The 25955-nt window shown below is 37.4% G+C and overlaps 2 protein-coding genes across 4 annotated transcripts in view; one reads left to right on the top strand and one right to left on the bottom strand.

Annotated features, from left to right (window-relative positions):
- The window catches only part of LOC110104408 (probable ion channel SYM8), a 37647-nt gene extending 24901 nt beyond the window's left edge, over positions 1 to 12746 (top strand). For all 3 annotated transcript variants that reach the window (XM_020833497.2, XM_020833496.2, XM_020833500.2), the window contains one exon: positions 12528 to 12746. In XM_020833497.2, the coding sequence (XP_020689156.1) occupies positions 12528 to 12746 (219 nt within the window). The remainder of the gene's footprint in view (positions 1 to 12527) is intronic.
- Positions 12747 to 12954: 208 nt separating this feature from the next.
- LOC110104407 (cellulose synthase-like protein D5) lies at positions 12955 to 15946 on the bottom strand. Its single transcript, XM_028697189.1, has 2 exons — positions 14955 to 15946; positions 12955 to 14881 (listed from the first exon to the last, which is right to left on the bottom strand). The coding sequence occupies exons 1-2, from the start codon at positions 15786 to 15788 to the stop codon at positions 13124 to 13126; spliced, it is 2592 nt and encodes an 863-aa protein (XP_028553022.1). The 5' UTR covers positions 15789 to 15946; the 3' UTR covers positions 12955 to 13123.
- Between the last annotated feature and the right edge of the window lie 10009 nt (positions 15947 to 25955).

The raw sequence follows: 25955 nt of genomic DNA, 5'->3' as shown, positions 1-25955 counted from the left end.
TGATCGGGCCCATCATCCATTCCCCCACCATCCGCTTTAAGTACTAGATGGTGAAATTTCTGTTTTAAATATCCAACTTCTCCAAATTCTAAATCCAAACCCAATTTCCAAATACCTATCCCATTGCTGCTACTATATGCCAAATTCCACGTATTCTATACGTATCTGATTGATGACTAGCCTTAATCGAAAGTTCTCTCCTATTATTGGGAGGGGTAATTAACTATAGGGGCTTGCGCCTATAGGAAACCAGAACTCAGATCAAAAAGTCCTCACAAAATGAGGGCGAAATCTCTGGGTAGTGTCTTATCTACAAACCCAATCTGCCTTCTGAAAATTCCCCCGGGATCAACACATACGCATCCCAAAAAAAAAAAATGGAATTTTTCGGAGCCCACACTGTTGTCATGGCTTCTTTTAACCTCTCGAACGCCTGAGTGGCTGCCTCTCCCCAGCAAAAATTGTCTTTCTTTAGCTGCTCAGTCAGGGGCCATGCAATGGTACCGTATCCCTTCACAAACTTCCTGTAGTATCCCGTTAATCCTAGGAAACCCCTCAACTCCCTGAGGTTCCTAGGCAGTGGCTATTTCTGCATTGCCTCAATTTTAGTTTGATCCGCTGCCACTCCCTCTTGGGAAACCACATGTCCCAAGTACTCCACACTCGCATGAGCAAAACTGCACTTCTTCAAGTTGGCTTTCAATTAATGCTCCTGAAGCACTTCCAATACCATCCTCAGATTTTCCAAGTGCTCTTCAACAGTCCTGCTGTACACCAGGATGTCATCGAAAAAGATGAGGACAAACTTCCTGAGGTGCTGCTTGAATACCCGATTCATCAAGGATTGAAAGGTTGAGGAGCTTTAGTCAATCCAAAGGGCATTACCAGAAATTCATAATGCCCTTCATGTGTCCTGAACGCTGTCTTTGGAACATCTGCCTCCCTCATTCTGATCTGGTGGTATCCGGATTTGAAATCCAGCTACGAAAACATCACTGCACTGTGTAGCTCGTCTAGCAGCTCATTAATCACCGGAATTGAGAACTTGTCTGGTACAATGCCTTTATTCAGAGCCCTGTAATCCACACAAAATCTCCAACTCCCATCCTTCTTCTTGACCAGGAGGACTGGACTAGAAAAAGGGCTGTTGCTGGGTCTGATAATCTCCGCCTCCAGCATTTCCCGGATCAGCTTTTCAATCTCATCTTTCTGAATCTGTGGGTAGCGGTAAGGACGGACACTGATCGGAGTCTCACCTTCTTTCAAAGTAATGGCATGCTCCAACTCTCTTTGAGGAGGTAAACCCTGGGGCGGTTGAAAGACCTCGTTGAACTGGTGTATGAGCGGCTGCACTGTAGCGGGAACATTTCCTTCCTCCTCCAATCTAACCCCTTCAAGGCAGTGTAACTCTACTAAGTAGCCTCCCCCCTCTTCCTGAATGGTTCTGATGAGGGATTTGAGAGAAACCCCCGCCTTGGTCAGTTCGGAATCACCCTAAATCGTCCTCTTCCTGCAGCTCCTTCTCGGTCAGCTTTTTGAACTACCCCCTGTTACCGCCTCCTCCCATCTTCTCCTTGGGTGCTTCCTTCATGCTCCCGGGGCCTGCCCCTTTTGCTGGTAAAAATATGGTCGTCGTCCTGTACGACCCCCTTGAATAGTTTCCCCGAGTCCCTCTTTCAGACTTTTTCTGGTCCTCCACCAACTAGGCCAACTCCATGGCCTTGTCTAGATTCCTTGGCTCCAACACTCTTGACTGTTGTTCTTATCTATGGTTTCAGCCCTTTCATGAAATTCCCTTCCAGGGATGACTCCGAGATATGATCCAGCCTGCTAGCCAGATACTCAAACTTGTCCCGGTAGTCTGCCACGGTCCCTTCCTGAGTCAGAGCAAAGAATTGCTCATAGAAGTCTCCTCCATCATCGGCTCGGAAACGCTCCAATAAACAATCCTTGAACTCTCTCCAGCTCCGAATGGGCTCCCTCCTGTCCCGCCACTGATACCATGCTAAGGCTTTTCCCTCCAAGCACATTCCCGCCGCTGTCAATTTCTCCTCCTCTGTCAGCCCATTGACAACAAAATATCGCTCCACCTTATAGATCCAACCATGGCCGTCTTATGCCCTCGAAGACGGTCATCTTCAGCTTCCTCACCCTTGGATCTCCTCCATTACCCCGGTACCCTCCATAACCCCCCATACCTCGAAGAGGAGGTGCTCCCCAAGTGTCCCGATCATCCTTACGGCGATGGTATTCGAATTCGTCATCATATTCCCCTCTTCCCCTTTCAAAATCAGCACCTCGATGTTGAAATTCAGCACCTCGACGCTGAAATTCCTCTCTTCTTCCGCCAAAATCTGCACTTTCGTCATATTCCCCTCTCATCCCTTCAAATTCAGCACCTCGGCACTGAAATTCAGCACCTCGACGCTGAAATTCCTCTCTTCTTCCGCCAAAATCAGCACCTCTTCGATCGTTTCCCATGCTCATCTCCTCTCTAGAAAGTGGCTCTAGAGGCGGCATGTCGCCATCTCCCTCAAGGATCTCTACTTCCGGATTCCTCCTCCCCCTAAGTGGGTTCGGATTCCCTCCTACGCCATGGTCTCCGATAGTCCCTCTTGCTTCCGACGTCGTCGGATTAGTCTTCATTTCAAGTAATTTTTTCATCATTTCTTCCATTACCGTGAACTTTCCCTCAACCTTTCATTGTTGGTGGTGATTTGATTTTGAAAATAAAAAAATCTTGCCTCGAAATCGGTTTTCAATTGACCGACTTCGCCTTCCAAGACGTCTACCTTCTTTCCGGCCATCGTTCTTCCCAACAGATCACAAAAAAATCACTTCCGTAAGCCCAAAAGTTTGCTGAAAAATCTGATTTCAGCCGCCAAAAATCCCCAAATCGATGCTCTGATACCAATTTGATAGGTAATGCTTGTATTCACAAGTAAACCAAACCCAAATCAAGTACCTAAGCAAGGAAAATCTGCTGTCCACAGCGAAAACTCAGCCCAACAGCGGAAAACACTGAGAGAAACGCAAGGAAAAATCGTAGGGACAAGAACTTTTATTTCAAGAATAGATAAAAAGCACTTGCAAGATACAATTTTCCTTCAATTCGAGAGGAAGGAAAAACTCTCCACTATCTCCGGCAATGCCAAGAGCCAAAGCAAATCCTAGATCTCAAAGAGAAAACTCAAATTCAAGATGAGGAGCCAATTCCCCCCCCCATCTCCTAATTAAACAAAATAATTATAAAGGACAATAATGGATTTCCTAAAACAGCCCCCTCATTCAAAATTCTCCCTCCCAAATCAGATTTAAACTGGCGTGGGGTCACAGGGAGTTCCGCCCCTGGCTCCTGTTTCCGCCCAGCCCGCCTGGCATAAAACCGGACCGGTCCAGTGGGGACCGGTTCGCTCGTAACAGAATAAGTTTCAAACAAGATTAGAAACACTTATAAGTTGGTATCTTATTCATTTTTTAAGCTAGGATTCTCCTTTGGTCTCATTTCTATTGTCGCCTTTAAATATCGAAGATGAATACATTCAAGTTAAAATAAAAAAAATATATATAAGATCATTAAGTGTTCACAGATGATGGTTAGAACCTAGACATCATCACCATGAGCTTAGCCACAAATGGATCACATGAGCTTCGAGATTGTTGGAGGCAAAGAAGGTGCTATCAAGAGGGATGTACGAGCATTTCTTTGTTTGAATGTTAGCGTGAATTGTGAGTCAAGGGTTATGAGTTATATTTTATATTTCAAGGGTATTTTGGTCCGAAATGAATTTTGGGGCATATTTCTCCAAGAAAATAAACATCTAAGATATTTATCTAATTTAGGCTATTATGAGGCATTTAAAGTCAAATTTGTCATCTTATTTTTCATAAATTATTCTGCATTGCTTGTATCCAATTTAACTTTGCATACGGTGTTAAACCTATACTTTGCCAGATCAGTTGGCATAATTTCAATCTAAGTTAGCTTTGGTTAAACCCTTGCCCGCTCCTTATTTTTATTCCCAATTCTTTAGGACCAACTTTTTTTACCCATATTATTGGTGCATCCTTTGCTTTTTATGCCCAGCAACTTAATTATAATTCATCTAATATTATAAAATTTTGAAGTATCTACTAGTTTTGCCACCCATTCTTCTTAATATTTTCTTAGTTTATATCAACAACTTCTATATCGTTACATTGACAATATGGTTGTCTTAATTGTAATTTAAGAAAATTTTCCTTATAAATCTCCCCAAGATATATTTTTTATTACGTTGACTTCCATATCATTTCTTCATTTTAACCAACCAATTTTAACTTTAGGTGTCATCTAGATCCTTATTTTTTGTATGATATATCTAAGATATTTAGACATATCAAACTTATGTGTTACTTTATTAGCTAATGATTAGTAATAACTTTCCCACTAAAATTTTATATTATATACTTCATTTTTATTTTGTTAATACTAAACTCTCTTTCCTCTAAATATTTTCTCCATTATTGTATCTTTCAACTTATTTCAGTATAAGTCTTATTGATTACATGTCATTATAAAAATCATACACCAAGATATCCTTTGAATATCTCTTATAAGTTTCTCCATCACCAATATAGAAAGTTATTAGTGCAAGTTCTTTACGTAAACTGCTATCAGTGGATTTTTCACTCCAAAACTACTTGTAACACTAACAAATTCTCCATCACGCATATCCTTACTAACTTATATATACTCTTGACACAATTCTTTTCTTAATGCATATTAAATTTAGTCCGGTATTACTGGATCACTTATCTTTCAACTTATTTCAATGGATTGTCTTATTGATTAAAATTGTCATCAGCAAAAATCATACATCAAGGTACATCCTTTGAATACCTCTTATTAGTTTCTCATCAACAATTAGAAAGACACAAATTTAATGAAATTTCCTTATGTAGACTAATATCATTCTGTCGATTAGTCCACAACTACTTATTACACTAATAAATTATCCGTCATGCATATCCTTAATAACTTAAACATACTTTGGACATTTTTTTTTTAATACAAATCAAATCTATTTTTGTTTTACTTGATCACATGCCATCTCAAGTTCAATAAAAGTATGTATGAAGATTCTTTCATTGCTCTTTTTTTTTTTAATTTGCTTTAGCCCTAAAATACGTCCATGTTGAATCTTCTTGGCATAAAATCGAATTGATTTTCTGTTATCGACCTAATTTATATGAGTATATATTGCATTGTCCTTCCCCCCAAATTTATTGTATTACCCGTAAGTTTAATTTTCCTATACAGCAACAACATTTCCTATGATTAACATAATTTTGAACATTTCCTACCTCTTGAATATTGTCAAGAAAATGCTTATTCTCCACTTATTTTTGTTTAGATGCTAGAAATTTGAATGAGAGGAAATGAAAAAAGGGTTGAAAAGCTTAGATTAGTAGTTTTAGTTTCATAATCTTCCCAAAATTTAATGAAAGAAAATTAAAAAAAAAAGTTTTAAAAAACTTAGATTAGTAGTAGTAGTTTCAGAATCTGCCCAAAAATACATTATGATTTTCATTTCCTCTAGTTTCCTTCTAGGGATTGTTTAAAATTATACAATAAGAGGAACAACTCAAAGTCCGCCTCACTGTAATTTTGAAAAAAAAAAAAATCCATGAGGCGCGTGCCTAATACCTTGGTCTAGGGGTGTAAACGAGTCGATTCGAGCTCGAGTCACTCCTAGCTTGAGCTTGAGCTTGATTAATTAATCGAGTTCGAGTTCGATCTCGAGCTCGAGCTTTATTCTATGAGTTCGAGCTAGCTCACGAGACGGCTTGTTTATTATGAAAGAGAGAAAATTATTATGATTTAATCAATTATTATAATAAAATGATAAAAATAATGAGAAATTATAAGAAAAATAATAAAAAATTACTTAATATAAAAAATTGAGATATAATTTTTAAATATTTTTAATAACTTTATATTTTAAATCTTGAATTTTAATATATTTTATGTATATTTATATTAATATTTTTTAAACAAGCTAGCTTACAAGCTTACGAGTCGAGTCGGGGCTAGCTCAATCTTGTCTCGTTATCTCACAGAGCTCGGCTCATGAGCCATTTATCGAGCCGAGCCCGATCTGGCTCATGAGTTAGCTTGACTCACTTACATCCCTACCTTGGCCTAATGAGGTTTATGCCTATATTGGGGTTGAGGCATGCCTTTGTGCAACTTTTAAGAAGCGTAAGCTATAAAAATTAGGGTTTAGGTGATTTAAAAATTTAATGTCTAAAATTAATCCAATTTTGCTATTTCTCTGCACAAAACAAAATCAAATAGATCCGAAAATCAAAATCACAAGCACTTTCTTAACTCCCAACTGCACTCTGCATTCACATTCAACGTCGCTTGCACTCACAACCGTAACTGAGGATGAAGGAGAAGAGAATACATATCATTATAACGATGATTCTAATGTGATGAGTGGGGGGAGATTTTTGAATTCATAAATTATAATCTTAGTGGCTTAGATTATTTATTAATAGATTTGGGCCTGAGAGATATGTTGTTATGATCGTATTTTGACTTACTATAATTTTACTTTGATATTAATATTGTTATGATATTTATTATTTCAATTTAATTGTTTAATTTTGAGGCTTACGCCTCAAAACATCTTGCCTCTTAGACAAAGAACACCTCAATATCGCATTGTCCAATTTGAAACCTTGCTTCTAGGGCCAATAATTATGTTTAAAATTTGAAACTTGCTCAATAATTTCTTGAATTTTAATTGACTTAAAATCAAAATCAAGATGCTCACACTTGTAGATAGTGCATTCAAAATAAATTCTATTTAACTTAAATCAACTCGAATTATAAACACATTTATGTGTGCTAACATGTGCCCGCATGCACCCGCATATATTATAGATTTTTAATACATTTATATAGATGATCATCTTGATCAACAATTAAAATTTAATTTATAAATTATTATACTTTCTTCAAATCATGAAACCCCACTCTAAATCACTCATTGTTGACTTAAGTCGAAATTAAAATTTTTGATTCAAAATTTAAGTTGACTTGCTAAACCTCAACTTGACAGCACCCTTATTTCCTTTAATACAAACAAAGCTTGGCTATCCTATAAGTTTTCATTTAAAAAAAAACTAATTGGGCAACTCCAATATCATTATAGCTCTTAGAATTGCAGTAGATTTCTTGTTTAAGATCTTATGTTTTACAGGCAACTCTTCAATACCTTTTTGGATCGAGATATAATATTCCTTATTTTGTTCATTATACTCTTTTTATTATTATTTCAAACTTAAAAATTCCTTTTAAAGTAATTTTCTATTGTTTATTTCTTCTTTTCTCGATAGGTTCATCTTCAACAGAGATCTTATTTTCTTCAATTTTTCATCTAACTCATTTCTCTATATCTTCTTTCTATTGGCCAAGTTGTTTTTATATTTTAATTTCTTTCTTCATTGTTATTTTATTATATAAAAAATTAAAGGTCATCAATATCCTTTTTTTAAAGTTCATATATTCTTTTTAACCATTGTAAATCTTACTAATATTTATTTTTTAGTGCTTAAAGGCACATGTTTTCCTTTTGCAACTTTGTGTACCTGCTCACACTACCATCAAGTTTAATTAAAAATGAGCTATTTATAGGCCATAAACTTGTAAAGAAATCTTTTTAATAGAAATATCTATATTATGCCATATCATATTTTTCTATAATTTAGAATTCGAATGTCTCTTTTAGTTATCTATCTTGAAAGTTTAACAATTCCAAAATTTTCCATACCTAAAATATTCATGCATGCGTGCTAATATATAATTTATGAAACTTAAATACTGTACAATATATGGGCTTTGAACCTTAAAATTGACATAGATGATGTATCAGATCAGCAACATGCCCATTGGTCCCATGGTAATATGGTTGGGGTAGTATAAAAGAAACATGTAACACTCAAGAACTAGTCAATAGTGATGGGAACTTGGGAGCATCTTGTATATCCATCAACATATGTTTCGATATACCATTCCAACATACATGAATTCATACATAACCTGATGGTGGTAGTAGCATAAAAGAAGTCTACTAGTGATGGGAGGCTAGCTGTATCGATGTCACATCATGTACCTACTTACTCATATTCTATTCAGTCATCACATTACATGTATACAATGACGAAGATGCCTGACTTTATTTACAATTAAAATGGGCTACTTACTTAGCCCCTTTAAGTTTATAAATTATGATTGTGTTAGGGAACGTTTGTAGAAAATCAGAAATTCCCTTGCTGCAATTTAATTCCAGCAACTTGAAAAAACAAAAATTGTATAGATCTTGGAGGAAAAACCAGAAATTGAGCTATTGTTGAAAGTAGATGAAAAAAATAGCAAGATACAATGGATCTTCTATTGGAAAGGAAGATCAGTCACTCCCAAATCTCTAGACGTCGCTAGAGCCCGCTCAAGGACATAAGAACCCTAATTTCAGCTAAAAATTAGAGATAAAACTAACCCTAGCCTCCCTTAAGCCTTCTTAATACAATAATTAGATAAAAACCCAAAACTACCCTTGCTATTTGAATTTTCCCTTCAAATCTTCTCCCAAATCCCCCCTTAATCAAGCTTGTGGACCCCACATAAGGTGGGTGGCAAGGAGGAGGAGGGCGGAACCCTCCTGTTCCGCCTTCTATAAACCAGAACCGATCCTAATTGGGCCGGCTAGACTGGTCCAAGATCAAATCTGACAGATTGCAATCAAATGAACTACAAAGGCCTATACATAAAAGTAAGATATGAACCAAGGTAATTGGACTCACAAATAGTGTTACATATAAAAGAATGTTTGGTGGCTAACCCAACTCAAGTTTCTCGAATGCTTATTGATAACTTAGATTAGGGGATCTATTGGGTTGATGGACGACGGGTCTCACCATGCTGGTCAAAGGGATCAGCATGTAGTATGACAATGTTATGACCTCTGGAAGATCTCGAAGGGGTATCAACTCATAGTGAAAGCTTATTTTCCTTCTGTCTATTACGAAAATCATTCTCCCTATAGGATCTAGAGAGAGCACACACATCCGAGTGTTTAGTAGAGAAACATAGAAGATTAAAAAGTACTACTTATAGATTCCCTTTAGAGGGGACCTATGATGCACCGACACTTCTTCTCAAAGAGGCATGCAATATCCGACACGACACACGTCCAAAACTTCTCCGATATGTGTCGGATACATTGAAAACTTGTCCAATTAAAAAGCATATTAAATACAAATTGGACACGTATGTTATACACGTGTATCTTAACTATTTTATGATTTTTTTAAAATATAATTTCTTGTACTTAAAATTTTTACTTATTTAAAATATAAAAACTGAATTTCTTATTTCTTATCCACAACACTAAATCAATCGTCTGCACTTAATACCCCATTCATCGAATTTTCTCATTTTCATTTCTCTTTGGTTACAATTTTGATTTCACGACAATGTCTGATGTCATTTCAATATCGACATCTTAAGTAGTTAGAACATCAATATTTCAAAATGATATTCATATCAAAGTTTGACGCTATTTTTGCATTGATGCTTGATGCTAGCAATTTCTACTCCCACATCTTGATATCTCATCTTTGTCCAACGCCTTCTCAACATCGACGACCAACACTCTTTCAACATTGATGATCATCGCCCTCTTAATATTGACGCCTAATATTTACTGCATAACGTCAATGCCCGACTCTCGACAACATTATCATCTCCTATCTTGTTGACTGATAAACGACATCGACGCCCAACTCTCGACATGCTAATATTAATCATTTTAAGCACAAATTCTAGTTAAATGACTTATTATTTTAAATTATTTTTAAAATTATACTTATTCAATTTTTAATACTATTTTTAAAATATTAAAACTATAATACTGTGTCAAACCCGTGTTCATGTCCTATATTTTCAATAATTGATGTGTCCCATGTCCGTGTCATATCCGTGTTGCCGTGTCCGTATCTGTACATCATAGGAGGGGACAGAAATTTCATAAGCAGACGAGCCGTAATAAGTAAACTTTGAATGACCAATGATCGAGTTTTTATATCTTTTCCCAGTTCTTGATTTATAGTTTTGTAATGATAACACGATAGCATTTTACAATAATGATGCAACTGTGCGATGTCAAACATTGATGGGGTAGGGTTGAGTTGGCGTCCTTTTGATTTGCAATAAAGCAATAGATCCAGGATTTTGGGTAGGTGGAAGTGAAAATTCTCTCTTGTGACTTTCAATGTCAGCTACATGTTGATGCTATCAAATATTTTATATTTTTATTTTATATTGAACATTAGTATGTTAATATAGTTTTTTATATATTTTTTTTTTCTTTTTTAGCTATCCAATGATGGAAGACATCTAATGATCATGGTAAGTTGTGCTTGGGGCTTGGTAGACCTTTGGTTTGCTAGCTTGATTGGTCTTTGGCTGCTGCTGGTTCTCAGGTTGGCTTATGGTCCACGATTTTGGGCTTATGGTGAAGTTTGGAAGGAGATGGTTCATTGGAGTTGAGCTTAATTGCTAAGTTGCTAGCTCATTAATGATGAGCTAAAGTTTAGTTCATTCAATGGGAGAACTACATAGCTCATTAATGTTCTAAGGTAAGTTCATAAGTTGGATTCATTTTGGAGTGATCTTGTCCCTTCTCCTCCCCTTTTCTTCTTTAAAATCTGCCTTTGTCTCATGGGTTTCCTGTGTTAGTTGTATCCCGTGCCTTGGCCCCTTGGTTCCCATAGTTGGTTGTTTTCCGTGCCTTGGCTCCTTGGTTTCCACGGTTGGTTGTTTTCCGTGCCTTGGCCCCTTGGTTTCCACAGTTGGCTGCTGGTTTTCTGTGCTGGGTGGTCTTCCCGTGTCTTTGGTGCCTCGGTTTCGTGCGGGCCTCTTTGGTTCATGCGGTTGCCTCTTCGGGTCCCTGGCTGGGCTGCTTTCCCATGGGTGTTGGGGGCTTTTCCGTGGCTTGTGGTGCTTTGTTTCTTGTGTAGATTTGGGGGAAGAAGTAAAGTGGATGTTGGCTTTTCATTTCCCTCATTTAATTAAGAATATGAAGGGTTTTTGGGGCTGTTTGGTTTCTCCTCTCTTGCCTATAAATATGAGATGTTTTGAGAGGGAAGGAGAGTTGATTATTGAGAGCAAATTTGCTAAAAACCTGAGGGTTCTTCTTGGAAAAGCTTGAGAGCTTGTTCCACTCTCCTTCTCCTCTAGGAAAGCTTGCGAGCTTCTCCTTTTTCGTCTCGGCTCCTTATCTCTTTTGTCTCTCCGCAAGTTCCACTCCATTTGTATCATTCTTCTTGAGCTTTGGTGGTGTTTGTTGGCTGATTTGGGAGCAGTTGCTGGAGGAGTTTGGATTGGACGGTTGGACAATCTTGTTTTGGTGGATCATCGGTTTGCTAGCCCTAAGCACTATTTTACTTTAACCTACATTTCGATGCATGAACTCCACAATCTCACTTAGTGTATTTTTTATTATTTTCTTTATTTCTTTTGACTTTTCTTATAGTTTTTTTTTTTCGTCAGATTTTGGATGTTATAGATTGCTACTATTTGAATTGACTTTGGTTTAGTTCTGCCCATTGTTCTCCTTGTTTTGGCTTTTCTAACTAGTGTGCTTACATCACATGTTTGCTACTTCATGTCGGTAGCTGTGCACTACATTGAACGTGCTTTATAATTTGCTAAATTCATCAAATATTTTTCGTTATTGTCATAAATGCCTTCTGAGATTTTTGCAAGAGGCATGCTAAGGAAGTTTTAAAGCTCACAGAATGTACTCCTAAGTGAGAAAATCATGCTTGCTGAGAGGATTTTTAGGATTCGAGTTGGCTCCTCTATGAAGATTTCCAGGAAAAAAAAAAAGGACTGTTGAGAGGACTTCTCAAGAAGATTTACGTAGAAGATCACCTGAGAAGGACTTATTGAAAAGATCTTTTGAGATGAATTCTTGAGATATACTTATTGAGAAATGTCACTTAAGTAATATTTTTTGTCGATGCAGCACTATCACGCTAGTGTTTTATATTTCTATCAAAAACACTTTGATGATTGAGATTGCATAAGATCGGCGGTATATCCTCCCCAGCTTTTGGGCATCTAAGGTAGGTAGTATAGGTGAGTTAGAATTTTAATTCTGGTAAGGATTCTACTCATAATTGTCATAACAGAAACTAGTTTTACTTCCGGAGAGCTTTGAATGAACACACTTATTATTTTCTCTCGAGCATGATATGAAGCAACTAAGGCTGACAAGGTTTCTTGTAGGCTCCTGAATTTTTTGAATTGTCTTTGGAGATAGCATTTCTCGGATTGAGCTTCATATATTTCAAACCTTCCTTTTTGAGATTGGAAAATCTTATCCAAACCTATGATTGGACAATCTCTCTTGTGATTGTCTCAACTATGGAACTTAAAATCTTCTTTAATGAAAACTTCTTTTTTTTTGCAGGGAAATGAGCTTTGTATTCGTCCAGCAGAATATTATCTATATGAGCAAGAAGAGCTCTGTTTCTACGAGATTATGGTCAGGGGTCGAGAGAGGCAGGAGATAGTAATTGGTTACCGTCTAGCCAATGCAGACCGAGCAATAATAAATCCTCCTGAGAAGATGGAGCGGAGAAAATGGTCCCTTGACGATGTTTTTGTTGTTATCTCGTTAGGTGATTGAGGCAACTTATCCTACACAGATAAATTTCTAACCTTATAACTCACATCCTACTAATCCATTATCAGTCTCATCTATGTTAACTCAAGTTGTATATACTTGGTAGGATTGTCATTCTTGTAAACTTCATTACAAAAAATCAAGTAGCTTTGAGAGCCTGTTTAAAGTTTCTTGCTTTTCTAAAGTTTATTTTTGAACGCATCACAACCATTTTGTGCCAACGAAAATCTATTCATTCAAATTACTGCTTCTTAGTACAAACCACAATCTCATATAAACTAGAGTCATTCATTACATGAATCAGACTTAGTGTAAACCAGAAACAAAAAAAGAAGAAGAAAACAAAGAGTTCTGCTGCTGCTCTTCATTCTTCAAAGAAACTAAAAGTTCATGTACTGACTTCCTCCTGCTGGAGGGCTGATATAAACCCACATAAGTGAGAGCACAATTGAAATCAGCCCCGACCAGACGAAAACAATTGTAGGCATCTTCCCCCTCCTCCCCATCAACCCCTTAGCAAAGGGATACAGATGACAGAGAACCCAGAAACTAAAGAAAGATCCCCCAAGTAGCTTACTCCACCGAGGAAACTCACTGTAAACCGTCCTCACAAACCCCACTGCCATGGCGATCATGTTCACCATCATGATCGTGATTGGCGGCACCATTAAGAAGCTCCACTTCACCATGTACAACTCTGCAAACTCATCTTCGTTTTCATCATTCGCGGGCTTCGACGTCAGAGTAAAGGATATATCAACTCCTGCAATCACCTTCAGAAGCCCTTGAAGCACAGCTGCAGGGTGAGCGCTGGTCCCTCCAATCACCCAGAACTGCTCGTTTCGCCACCATTCATGTAGTGTGATCCCTGACCACTTGATCTCTAGCAGAGCAAGCAGGCAGAGAGTAATGGTGATCAACAAGAGAAATATGAGGAAAGCAACATTCAATGACTGGACAATGAACTGCCCTGAGAAGAGTGATACTGCAGGAAGAATACAGTATACGAGCAGAAAAATTGAAGTGAATGGATACATTCCTGCATTGAAGTAGGCTACCCTTTGAAGGAGCTTCATCCTCCTGGATGCAAACAGTGCATTGTTCCTTGAGAAGAAGATCTCAACCGAGCCAGTAGCCCAGCGTAGAACCTGGTGTAATCTGTCAGTGAGGTTAATGGGTGCCGTTCCTCTGAATGCATCTTTTTTAGTGACACAGTACACTGATCTCCATCCTCTGTTATGCATTCTGTAACCAGTGACAACATCCTCTGTCACAGATCCATAAATCCATCCTACTCGTCTTCCCCACTCAGTTTTTTCTTCGTAAAAGCAGGAGATCACAGAGATGGCCTCTGCAACTGTGGAGGCGTCGAGTGGTTCACGAGGCACTGCGAGGGAGCCCGCTGGCCTACCCTGATGGACTCCAGACAAGTCTTGAAGCAGCCTCCCCTGATACTCTGCTACTGGAATTGACGCTGCAAGAATCGCCGAATTGCCAAACTTCTTCGGCAGAAGAGATGAGGATTCAATGTCATTATCTTCTTCTTCTTCATTATTCTCAGCTTCAACAATCCGGTCATTCTTCTTCCCCATGGTTGGTTTTCTCAGAAAAAGCTTAATCTTTCTTCTCCCCAGCCATCCACGGTGCTCTGTGGCTCGAGGAGGATTAAAGCCATAAAGCGCTGTACGACGAAATATACAGCCAGTGCCAACATACATAGGACCTTGCAAGCCATCCATGGCTCTCATAGTCACATCAAAGAACACCAAATTATGATTTGCGTATCTGTCATTAGGGTCGATTCCTTCAAACCTCTGAGGAAACTGAACAAAGCAAACACGATCGCCACCGCTGTCGACCATGAAACACATTCCTTCTCTCAAAGCCTGGGAGTTGTAAACGTAGTGATCACAGTCTAAGTTTAAGATGAATGGACCGTTAGACATGATCGCGCTGGTTCGAACCAGAGCATTCATGGCTCCAGCCTTTTTATTATGATCATAGCCCGGTCTCTTCTCCCTCGAAACGTAGACCAACATTGGTAGACGGATATCGACAGTTGTGGTGTTTATTATGAGGCCATTTTCATTCGCCTCGGTGCCCATCACTGGTTCGGAGTTCGGCGGAGCAAGCATTGCCTGTGAACAAATCCCAAAAAAGGTGAGTTTTTTATGTTGCAAATCGTAGGAAACGAGTTGCGTTTACACAAACCTGAATGATTCCGGCATGATCGCCTCTTGAATGTTCGTTTTCTGCCGATGACCAAGTTCCAGGCCAGTGAGATCCATCGCTCATCCAAGTAGCTTTAGGGACTTTAACTGGCTCAGAGAGACTTACTCCCATCTCATCTTGCTTCTTCTTCGCCCGCAGCTCCTCGTGAGCATTATAGGCATCAGATCTCCGCCTTATAGACTCTGTAAGAGAATTGATTCTGACCTTGAACTCATCATACTCCCTCTTCACTCTCCTCCTCTCCCTGACAAAATCATGGCGTACTTTGTTCTTGAGAAAGTCTCTCGTCTGGCTGAAATAGGCTTCTGGATTCCTCGGCTCGATCTCATGCTTTCTGCAAAAGGGAACCCAAACTTTCGCAAAGCTTGCAGTTTCTGCAAGTGCTTCGAAAGTGAGGAGGGAGCCGCCATCGTCGGAGAGATAGCAGGCCAGCTTCTCGACGGGGTAATTGACGGCGAGGATGGAGAGAATAGTATTTGCAGTGACTAATGGGGGTTCTTTCTCAGAATCTGCGGTGGAGACGAAGACATCGATGCCTGGAAGATCAGATCTTCCTTTGGGGTTGCGGAGGCTCGGCGATTCAAATATTTCTTTGAGGACGGTGAGGTCAGTGGCCCTGTTTACGGGGCAGAGCTTGGGGAGCTGGTCGAGGAGCCATGAGAAAGCGAACCAGAGTTCGCAGGTGACGGACATGGCCCAGAGCCAGATTGCTTCGTGGTTTGGGTGGCGAATTCGCCATGCGAGGAAGAAGCCCAGGGCTACCAGGCGGATCACAATAAGCAATCTGAAATCAAAGCATTGCAGGTCAATCATTTACTTCAGTTACATAATTTGCAATCAATTTCTTAATATCGTCAAAAGAAAATATTGAAAAGTATATCACAATAAAATTCAATTTGTTTTAAGCAGTTGGATAATTAATTTATGGGAGATTAGATACATATCATTCTATAGTCTTATTTATATATCTAAATTATATAAGGGGCTGTTTGATAGCATACATGATTTGATTTAAGTAGAATTTCATAAATCTTCTAAATTTGAATTTCAAAAATCCTAAGGGACCTAAATCCTGAAAACTGTTTGGTAACGTTCAGGATAAATTTCATTAAATCTTGTGAGTGTTTGACTATAGAGTGGATTTACAAGTGAACTCTTCCTCTTGAGTCAATGGATTTCAGAAATCCGGGATTTAGCACGAAAAGGTAGAATTTTCTGTCTACGGTGGTTTTCATTTGCCGTGAGATTTGGTTTTGCATTTTAAGCCGTTTGGCTGCATTTCGCTCAAATCCCAAACAGCCTCTAAAGGTACATAAAAATTTATTTTTATTTTTTAAAAAAAATTAGTAAAAATAACAAACCGTAATGGACAAAATCGTAAATTTCTAAGAAAAAAAAACTAAAATTTTACCAAGAAGATTAAAATCCTGATTCTAGAACGGGACATTCAAGCTTAACAGAGAAAAAGTGAATAAGATCAAACAACCTAAAAGAGAATTGAAAAGTCTTATCATATTTTTGGGCCCTCAAAAGCCTTCATCTAACTCCATTCAACAACGGTTAAAACTATTTGAAAATGTTAGATCTAAACAAACAAATGCTTAAAAAAAAAAACTAAGTAGCCTAAATAAGAGAAAACTTTCACCTGTATGGGCTGATGATGGCCTGAGAAACCCCAACCTTCCTCGTGAGCGGCCTCCTGTTCTTCGCACTGAAGTTTGGTGGCTCATCAAATCCCTTAAAACCTCCTCCTGCTACTCCACCACCTCCACCTCCATTCCCATCTTTCGGCCACACCGCATTCCCATACCCATAAGTCCCTTTCGTCTCAAACAGCCAGCGATTATGGTCAAAATCTGCTGGCCCCTTCACTGACTTCATCATCGACATTCTCCGGTCGATGCCGAAATCCGCCATGGACGTCAATGGAAGACCTCCTTCTTCTGCTTCCGACTCTGAATCCTCCTCTTCGCTCACCCTATACAGCTCTTTACACCCAGGGCACTTTCCCCCATTAGCAATGCATTCCAAGTAGCAATCTTTACAGATCAAGAACCCACACTCGCAAGGGGGTTCCTTTGATCTGTTCAAGAAAGGCTCGCCGTCACAGCCATTCATCCGGCAGAGTACTCCGGCATGGCTGAGAACTGGTGGGCTGTCTGCGGAAGAAGTAATGACATGGCCGCGCGTGACGCAATTGAAGCCTCCGGTGAAGAGGGTGCCGGAAATGTAGCTTCGTTCTTGGAACTCCGGCGCAGCCGAGGAGAGATGGTGGTCGGGGGTTGCCGGGATTTGGACGGTGTAGCGGACGAATTCTGTGCTCTCAGTTTCCTCAGCGGTGCTGTACCTTCTTCCTCCGCCACTGGAAAGCCGGCTGGAAATTGGGGAGGTGGGGTTGGTGGTGGAGAAAGACCGGCCAGGGGCCGGGCTGCTTGGCCCCATACTTCTGCGATGGGTAACTCCTTCGCCCTTGCCACCGGAGGAGATGGCTATGCTCACCGGAGATGCAAGAGAAGAAGACCTCTGAGTCGCCATTGTTATCAAGAGAGAGCTGTGAAGCCAAAACCGAACTAGGAATTCGGTGGATGAGGGTAGAATGGAGGGTTTCTTGGCGATGGAAAGATGATGAGGAGTGAGGGAGGGAGGGAGAAGAACATACAATTTGAAGTTTTAAACGGCTACATTTCACTAATTGGACAGCCGTTATTAAAGTTTCGATGGAGACGGGAGAAGGGACAGTTTCAAAGCTCCAACGGTCAAAAACTCTTCAAAAGTGCTTAAGCCGATCTGGAGAGGAGATTGGATCTAGCGGATAAGATTTGATTACAACGGTCAATTTATGAAGCGGTTCAAATTTGAGAAGGGATATGAGAGAGCTTGATCTGATAGCCATTTCTTGGTGGGGCCAAAATGCATGCAGCGATTCATCAGGACCGTTTATTAGTGTAATCCATAGGTGGATATATGCACTGCGTGCCATGTCAGATTATTGCTGCCTTAAATTACCTTTAATTGGCGATATTACAATGAGAGAGGAACTTTTATTACGTCCGGTGAACATACGTAGAGCTACGTTCGGCCAGCACTAAGATGGCAGGCACAAAACGAGAAATACCGAGCAAATATCGAGCAATGCCAACAATAACGAGAAATACAATTATGTGAAGACAAAATACCGAGCATACCGAGCAATTCCCTAATAATCCCAAAAAATACCGAGTTTAATATTGCTCGGTATTGATCTTTACAGAGCGGTATTCCTCGTTATTACCAAATAATACCTAGCAATACCGACCAAATACCGAGCAAAAATCGAGTAACAATCCTCTGACCGAACGTAGAGCTTCGTCCGGTCAGAGGACGTAATAAAAATTAAAGGGGCATTTTAGGATTTACATACATACAATTTTATATCATATTATTTACATATTTAATATTTCATGTCTATCATCTATAAATAATTTTAATATAAAATGTCACTTATATATTTTATTCTTATCGCTCATACCTCCCTATAAATTTTAATATTTCATTTTTTTAACCTATATTTGATATATGTGTGGCAGGCATAAAATATTAATGTTTTGTTTGTTAGATATGAGAATAACATGATTTAAAGTGGTATGTATGTAAATCCCCCTAAATTAAATTGATAAATCTTAATTTAAAGTTAGCAATGTATTAAATATTTTATTTAAACAAATCTATGATGGACGGTTAAAATAGTCCTCCGATTATTCGTATATGATGAATTTTTTCCCGGCGTATCGCTTTATTTCAATTTAGTACCTCCACTATATAAATGGAAAGGGGTCATTTGAGATCAATTTTGTATAGCTAAGGACAAAATTGAGATAATATTTACATCGCAATTATAATATGAGATATCATTTTAGATCAAATTTGAATAGTCGATGGACTAAATTAGAGCCACGTGATACTCATGATTAAATTAGACACACATGAATAATCTGTGCATTATTTGAGATTTTTCTGTAACTAAATTATACAATTTTAGTTGGAATATTTTATATGTTAATGTAAATAAATTGAATTAATAATTAGTTTGTTTCTATAAATTTATGTTTGTAAGTAAAAAAAATAAAAATATAGTGCTAACATAGTTCTATAAATAAATTATTATGTAATTGAAGCTAAATTGATTACTCCTAAGTATTATAAGGGTGCTAATAATTTTGTTAATTATTTAGTGATTATTATCTATTATATTATTTAGTTATCTTGCTTTCATAAATCATTTATGTATGCTAAGTGACAAAAAAGAGGAGAAAGTTCTATTTTAAAATAGATTTTTTTTTTTAAATATAATCGTTTATTATTTCTTTAGGGGATGAAAATAATTTAATGAAATTAAAATTGCGAAATCAATAGTTTGTCACCTATACTTAATTTTTATACTTAGGGGTTGCTTAGTTGTCTTAAAAAGAGATATAATGTAAAAAGAATACTTTGAAGTTATTTAGATGAATGAAAATGGAATGCATGACTTCATTATTATTATTATTATTATTATTATTTTTGTTTGATTTGAAGTAAAGTGAATGCAATGTAAAATACAAAAAAATTGTGGCCGGTAGCTGACAACTGGTGGTGGAGGGCGGAAACCATAGTGGTGGCGGGAGGTCAGTGACCAGCAGAGGAAGGGCGACGGCGGCTGATAGCGGAGGCCAGCAGTGATCGAGAAGCCGTGGCAATGGTGATGCATTTGCATTCTATTTGAAAATTGTCAAATTTTGAGGAATTTCAAATAAATAAAAAATGCAATGGCTTGTGTATTTATAATATACGCCTTTTACACAATACATTCATTTTAATTCAAACTAAATATCAATATTTTCAAGACCACTGTGCTTGGAATACTATAACAAACTAAATGCAACGAATCAAACAACCCCTTAATCAACATACCATGCGCGCATTTTTTTAAAATTGTTATCATTGATTACTAAAAAATCAATTTGAAATATTTTCAAATTTCAAATCAATTTAAATATAATTTTAAACAAGTTAATTTTTTATTAAATTAATATAAACAAATAACATCAAACCTTTTTCCACTAGGGGGATCGACAATATGAATCCCAAAATTATTAGGTGCCTTTAATTGTTAATCTAATTTTAAATTTTATATCTTAATATATTTATATATATATATAATAATAAATTAAACTAGATAATTTATTTCATGAAGGAAAGATACAACCATCCAAAGAGGATTAAGTGAACATCAGCTAAAGGAAAAAAAACTACAGTGGAACAAAAAACCAAAAAGTGCGGAATCATCGAATTCGGGCTCAGTTAGTGCTGAAACGTTGCGATCATCTAAACGGTAGACCAGGCCATCCATAAGGAAAGTTACAAGCCAGAAAAACCAAACAGCCGAATCATGCACAAAGAGCAGCAAGAACCCACATGCAGTGGTTGCTAACAAGTCATACGATCAGATGGATAACAGGTTCACCTCATCATTGCTCGGGCTAAAAATCTCAGCCCCACCAACAAAGCCAACAAAAAAGAGTCGCAAATCCAAATCCAAAGAACCATACAACTAATCAACCACATCATCCAAACAAAAGGAAAGGCTAAAAACTTATTTGGATTTCCTGCGATGACGATTTCCCCCAACCAAGGAAAAGTCATTTCCCAAAAGTGGATCCACCTGCAACTTAAAAAGCTTCATGAAGACTACCAAACGAGTCAACAAAGAAAGCTTGATCCGTACTAACAGGGGAAACATCCAACCAATCCAAGTGGTCCACAGAGCAATCTGTAAACTTGCCCAATTGAGCTTGCAATGCAACATTGGAAATTAGTGCACCAGCACATCAACAAATTGAGCAGACGTAAGAACCCCCACAGATGTACCTGAACCAATTATAGGACAAACATCAATAGGTCCACCCAAATCAGTGGATCCATCATCCACGACCTTATTAACTCCACATTGACCCTCAACAGTATCCACCAAAATTTCACTAGAACCACCATCACTAGGGAACTTCTCACCAACATTAGGAGAAAGAACACCAGCAGGTGCACTAGCTCCCTCCAACATAATAGCATCAGTATTAATCTGGAAGCAAACTATATGTACAGGATCGTCCAACGAGACCTCCAAAGGAGGAGCCAAAAAATCCACAGCTGCTGGAGTGTCAACCATATCCTCAAGCACCACCGCACGATCCAAAGGCTGAATGTCATCAATATGGACATCCGCAATATTAACATTATTCAAAACATGTTCAAACACCACCACACGAGCCAAAGGATGAATGCCATCAGCATAACCATATGCAATATTAGCATTATTTAAAACAGATTCAACAGCTTTATTCAAAATAGAATGAGCTAAAGCTAAATGGGGATGAATGATTTTGCATTCAGATTTAGAGTGTCCCAGAGACTTACAATGTGAGCAATAACAAGGAAAATCCTCCATAACCACCAGTTGTATATACTCTAAAGTTTCCGGACCAACCCACATCATGATAGGATTTAGTAAAATCCAGCTCAACCAGGACACGAGCCACCGAAGGCCTAGAGCCAAATGGCGTAGCATGATCAATCTTAAGAGGCCGACCAAATCATACAGAGATGGGGTGCATGTTAGGAAAATATTTAATATCATAAAAAATATGGTTTAGAAGATTTTAACTTAAAATTGGTGAATTATGATTTGATTATTTAGAACAAGTTGTGGGAGCTAAATATCTCGAGATATCATCGATTGATCATCTGAATTTTTTTTTTTATTTAAGATATCCTAATCAAATTCTAGTCAGGTTGAATTTTAAGCCCTCAAATTTATTTCAAAATAAATTTTAATAAATTAATTAAAATTTATATTACACTCATCTCAAAATAATCTAAATTTTAATTTATAATTATATAAATCAGCTTAACCTAAGCCAAGTTTTTCAGATCAACACATAAGACTTATAAAGAAACATATATTCTAATAAAATATCTTTCAAATAGAAGAAATTATTAGACACAAAATATATATAGAGTTAGGTGTAGAGAATGGGAGCATATAACTATGTAGTGTGCATCAAATATTTAAAAATAAACACATAGTTTAAGTACTCTCACTATAATCCTAAAATATAAAAAATTAAAGATAGTGTCCAAATTATTTGTATATAACCAATTTAATTTCATAATATCACGTTGTTCCAATTTAATCTGTTGGCAAATGTTAAATCCTGAGAAACTGTTTAGCAACAGATGTCAGGATATTCTGGAATTCTGAGAATTAAAATTGTTATTTAGGAATAATTTGGAGACTACAGTTAAATCTTGAGAAATTATATGGCGACAAATGTCAGGATCCTAATTGAGTCAACATGAAGTGATATGCGAATAATTTGGCATGACAAATGTTAAATATTAAGAAACTGTTTGATAGCATATGTCATGATTTATTATAGTTATCGATTTCTCTGACCAGATATCTATAATCAGAAAATCATAATAGTTTGACAACAAAATTATTGATTAGCGCTTAAATATCAAGTAGTTTGAACATAAAAACAAATAACAGCAAATAAACAACCAATATGTTAACAAAACAAACCATCATTAAAGATTTATCAAACCAATTAGGCCTAAATTAAAAAAAATGAAATAAAACCAACTGTAATGTTTGGCATCAGTAAAAACAGGTAATGAAGCCCAACAAATGGAAGCTAGTGAAGCAGATTGCTTAATTTAAACAATGATCAATTGATTATAACATGAAAAAATAAAAATAAAAAAACACCATTAATGAAGCAAAAGTCATGTTTAACTTCTCTCGCGAAAAACAAGAGCGGTGCCAGTGCGACGAGAAATTCATCCGTGAGGTGCCAGTCGATGAAGAAAAGCAGCTGATCGAGGAGGAAGACTAATCAGAGAGATTAGGGTGGCGGACATGAGTGATGTGAGCGTGGTGTTGTTGTAGATTTGGGCGTCACGTGTAGTTGAAGATATGGACGTCGCGGGAGAGTTTTGGCTAGCGTAAATCCTGTTGAATCTGTCGAACGATGGGATTTAGTAAATCCCAAATTTATGCTGTAAATCCAGGATTTACGCAGGACTCGAATTTATTGTGTGCTCGAAAACTATGTAACAAAATTTATGATAAATTCAGCGTAAATTCGGCTTCAAATCCATACCGAACAGCACTAAAGGATAACAGGATCGGTATCCTTGGCCCCACTTCGATAAAGCTTGGTTTGAGCCAACTGCTCATCATTATTTAACGGGCCAAAATAGTCACCTATGAGCACTCTAAAAACTGCAACTCCAAACCTCTTCACCGCCGGCCGGAACGCCGCCCACACCCGCCGGAGCTTCAACCTCCGCTTGACAGGACCGAGAAATACCACCGGAATCCTCCTCCGCCGCCGTCTCAGCCAAGCCAAACGAACAGGCCTGCCCGTCCTCGTGGTGCTTCTCCTCATCACTTCTCCCTTCTGATAATCCTCCACTCCTTCTGCGCCACCACTGAACTGCTTCTCCTTTTCTTCTTTTTTATCAATCGATCAAATTATTTATTTTCTTACACGCTTTCTGATTAGACTTCCACTCAATTTTTAACGCATTCGAAACCACATCTTTCTCAATGATCTGTGAATAATTTTTATTTCTTATATTAAAAAATTAAAATAAATAATAAAAGGAAGCAATCAATGGTTAGAAGAGTTTTAGAAGTTGGCGGTTGTAATTTTTTTTAGAAGCAGTGGCGGATCCAGCTTCTTTTTTCAAGGTAAATAGAATTTTTTTTTGTAGGGATGGACAAAGACGCTTAGAATTGATAAAATTGGGGCAAAAAAATTTTTTAAGCATTTGCCCCCCTCCAATATAATCGGGATCCGCCCATGTTTGGAAGTAGACTTCTAAATTTTTTAAGCTTACAGAGTTCATCTTGGTCTACTTGTTAAGAGCTCAGACTACCAACTAAGAGGTCTTGAGTTCGAGTCTTGTGTATGCGATTGTGTGTCTGCCTTAATTTGCATGCACTCTCAAACAGTTTGACAAGATTTATGATAAATACAACATAAATCCTACTTAAATCCAACTACCAAGCAGCCCCTTAAATCTGCATTAAAACGCGTATAAATTATCTACCTACAAATTACACTCATCTTAAAGCACATCTCGAAACTCAAAAGTCTATTATAATAAAAATATTGATTAAATATACTTTTCAAAAAAAATCATGAAAAGATATAATCAAATCGTAATTCTAAGAAAATAAAATTAAAAATCCCAAAAAGTTTTTTTTTTGGGAAAAATTGGGGCATTGCCCGTATATTAATATACCAAAAATGAACGGCTTACAAGAACAGCCTACAGACATAATACATCTTCAGAGAGCCAAAAAGAGAAAACAAAACAGATGACTAAAGGAAACAAAAATACAAAACAGGTGAACAACTGGAAAAACAAAAATGAGACCTGGGACTCAGGTAATAAGGAACCCACCCAGGACAAAGCCATCAGAGCCTAAACTCAATTGTCCAGCAGGAATCGAGCCAACAGGAATAAGTTACCCCGGTTGTCAAAATGCCACAGCCCGAGACGGAAGAGCAGGGTGCAGGTGAAATGTGCCAGGCCAAAATGCAAAACCGCAGGAGCTGTAAAAATGGCCATCCAAAGGGCAACGGGCGGGTACCTCTCATCATCGTCCCGTAACTCCCAATGAATCCACATCTCCATTAAAACACGTAGGGAATGCAACACATAGCACATCAAAGGATTTCCAATTTGAGACTTTGTGAGAAATAGCCCAAGCAATCTTTTTTGACAGCTCCAAATGACTCATTTGAGAACCAGTGAATCTTCGCTCGTTACGTTCTCTCCACAAAAAGTAGATAGTACAGCAAATAACACAATAACGAAAATTCTTCTCCACAACATTGAAAATGTAAATGTCATATAGGAATTCAAAAAGATGCAATAGGGATGGCCTTAATAGAAAGCAGTTTAGAACTGGGAGAAGAATAGAGAGAACATCAAAAGAGAAGTCACAGCGAAAGAATAAATGTGAACTACTTTCCTCTTCTCTTAAACATAAAGAGCAAATGGGTTCAATGTAAATGTTCCTCTTCGCTAAAACATCAGTCGTTTTTAGCCCATTATTAAGCAACAACCATGTGTAAGATGAGTACCTAATAGCAACCCATTTATGCTAAATGAACTTAGCCCACGACACCCTGTGTAGTCCCTCAAAAAAATGAAGTCTAAATGTTTTGAATAATGAGGTCTTGAGGATATCTTTTTTTCTCCAAGATAAAGGTGTAGAGGGCGAACCAGTAAGGGGAATAACACTAATCAGCTGCTGCACAGGGTTTGGAATAAAGTCCGGTAAGCACCAAAGACCCCCAATAGTGTAAAATCCCAAGAAGTAAATGAGATGCTCCATCAAATTTTATAGAGATAAAATCTCAGCCATTAAATAATTTATTAATTTAATCCAAGTTTCATTAAAAAATATGTTCTCATTTTCAAATAAATAAATAATTCAGTATTTGATAGTTATATTTTGTTTGTTTAATATCTTCAAAATAATAATAATATTAAAAATATAATATTCCGCAAATAAAAATTTGTATACGTATTAAGTACGTCCACACAATGCAAATTTATAAATTTTATGAATATTTGTTCTCATATCATCTAAATTAATGTAATTTAGATATGTAGTCCCTAAATAATAATTTTAAATTGGCAAATTCATATTACACATATTACGATCAAATTATTAGAAATTTAATGAAAAGTTGAGAAGTCACAAATATGGAGAACATTTTAGGTAAATTTAGAATGTGAATAATTGTAAGAGATTAAGGGGAAAAGGGAGCTGCCATTAGTGTTAAGTTCATTCATTATTTTTTAGTGCCCTATTTTTCACAAGATATGAGCATTCATAGGCTATATTTTTTGTTCATTTTTCAAGAAAGTTCATAAGAGGTC

This window comes from Dendrobium catenatum, unplaced genomic scaffold, assembly GCF_001605985.2.
Source record: "Dendrobium catenatum unplaced genomic scaffold, ASM160598v2 fragScaff_scaffold_104, whole genome shotgun sequence".
In the NCBI taxonomy this organism is placed as follows: Eukaryota; Viridiplantae; Streptophyta; class Magnoliopsida; order Asparagales; family Orchidaceae; genus Dendrobium; species Dendrobium catenatum.
This window is presented reverse-complemented; position numbering and strand designations above follow the sequence as displayed.

Coding starts and splice junctions, on each gene's coding strand:
- LOC110104407 (XM_028697189.1), bottom strand. CDS start 15,788: ATGATTGACCTGCAATGCTTTGATTTCAGATTGCTTATTGTGATCCGC. Junction 14,882..14,954: donor ATCATGCCGGAATCATTCAG/GTTTGTGTAAAC, acceptor ATTTGTTCACAG/GCAATGCTTGCTCCGCCGAA.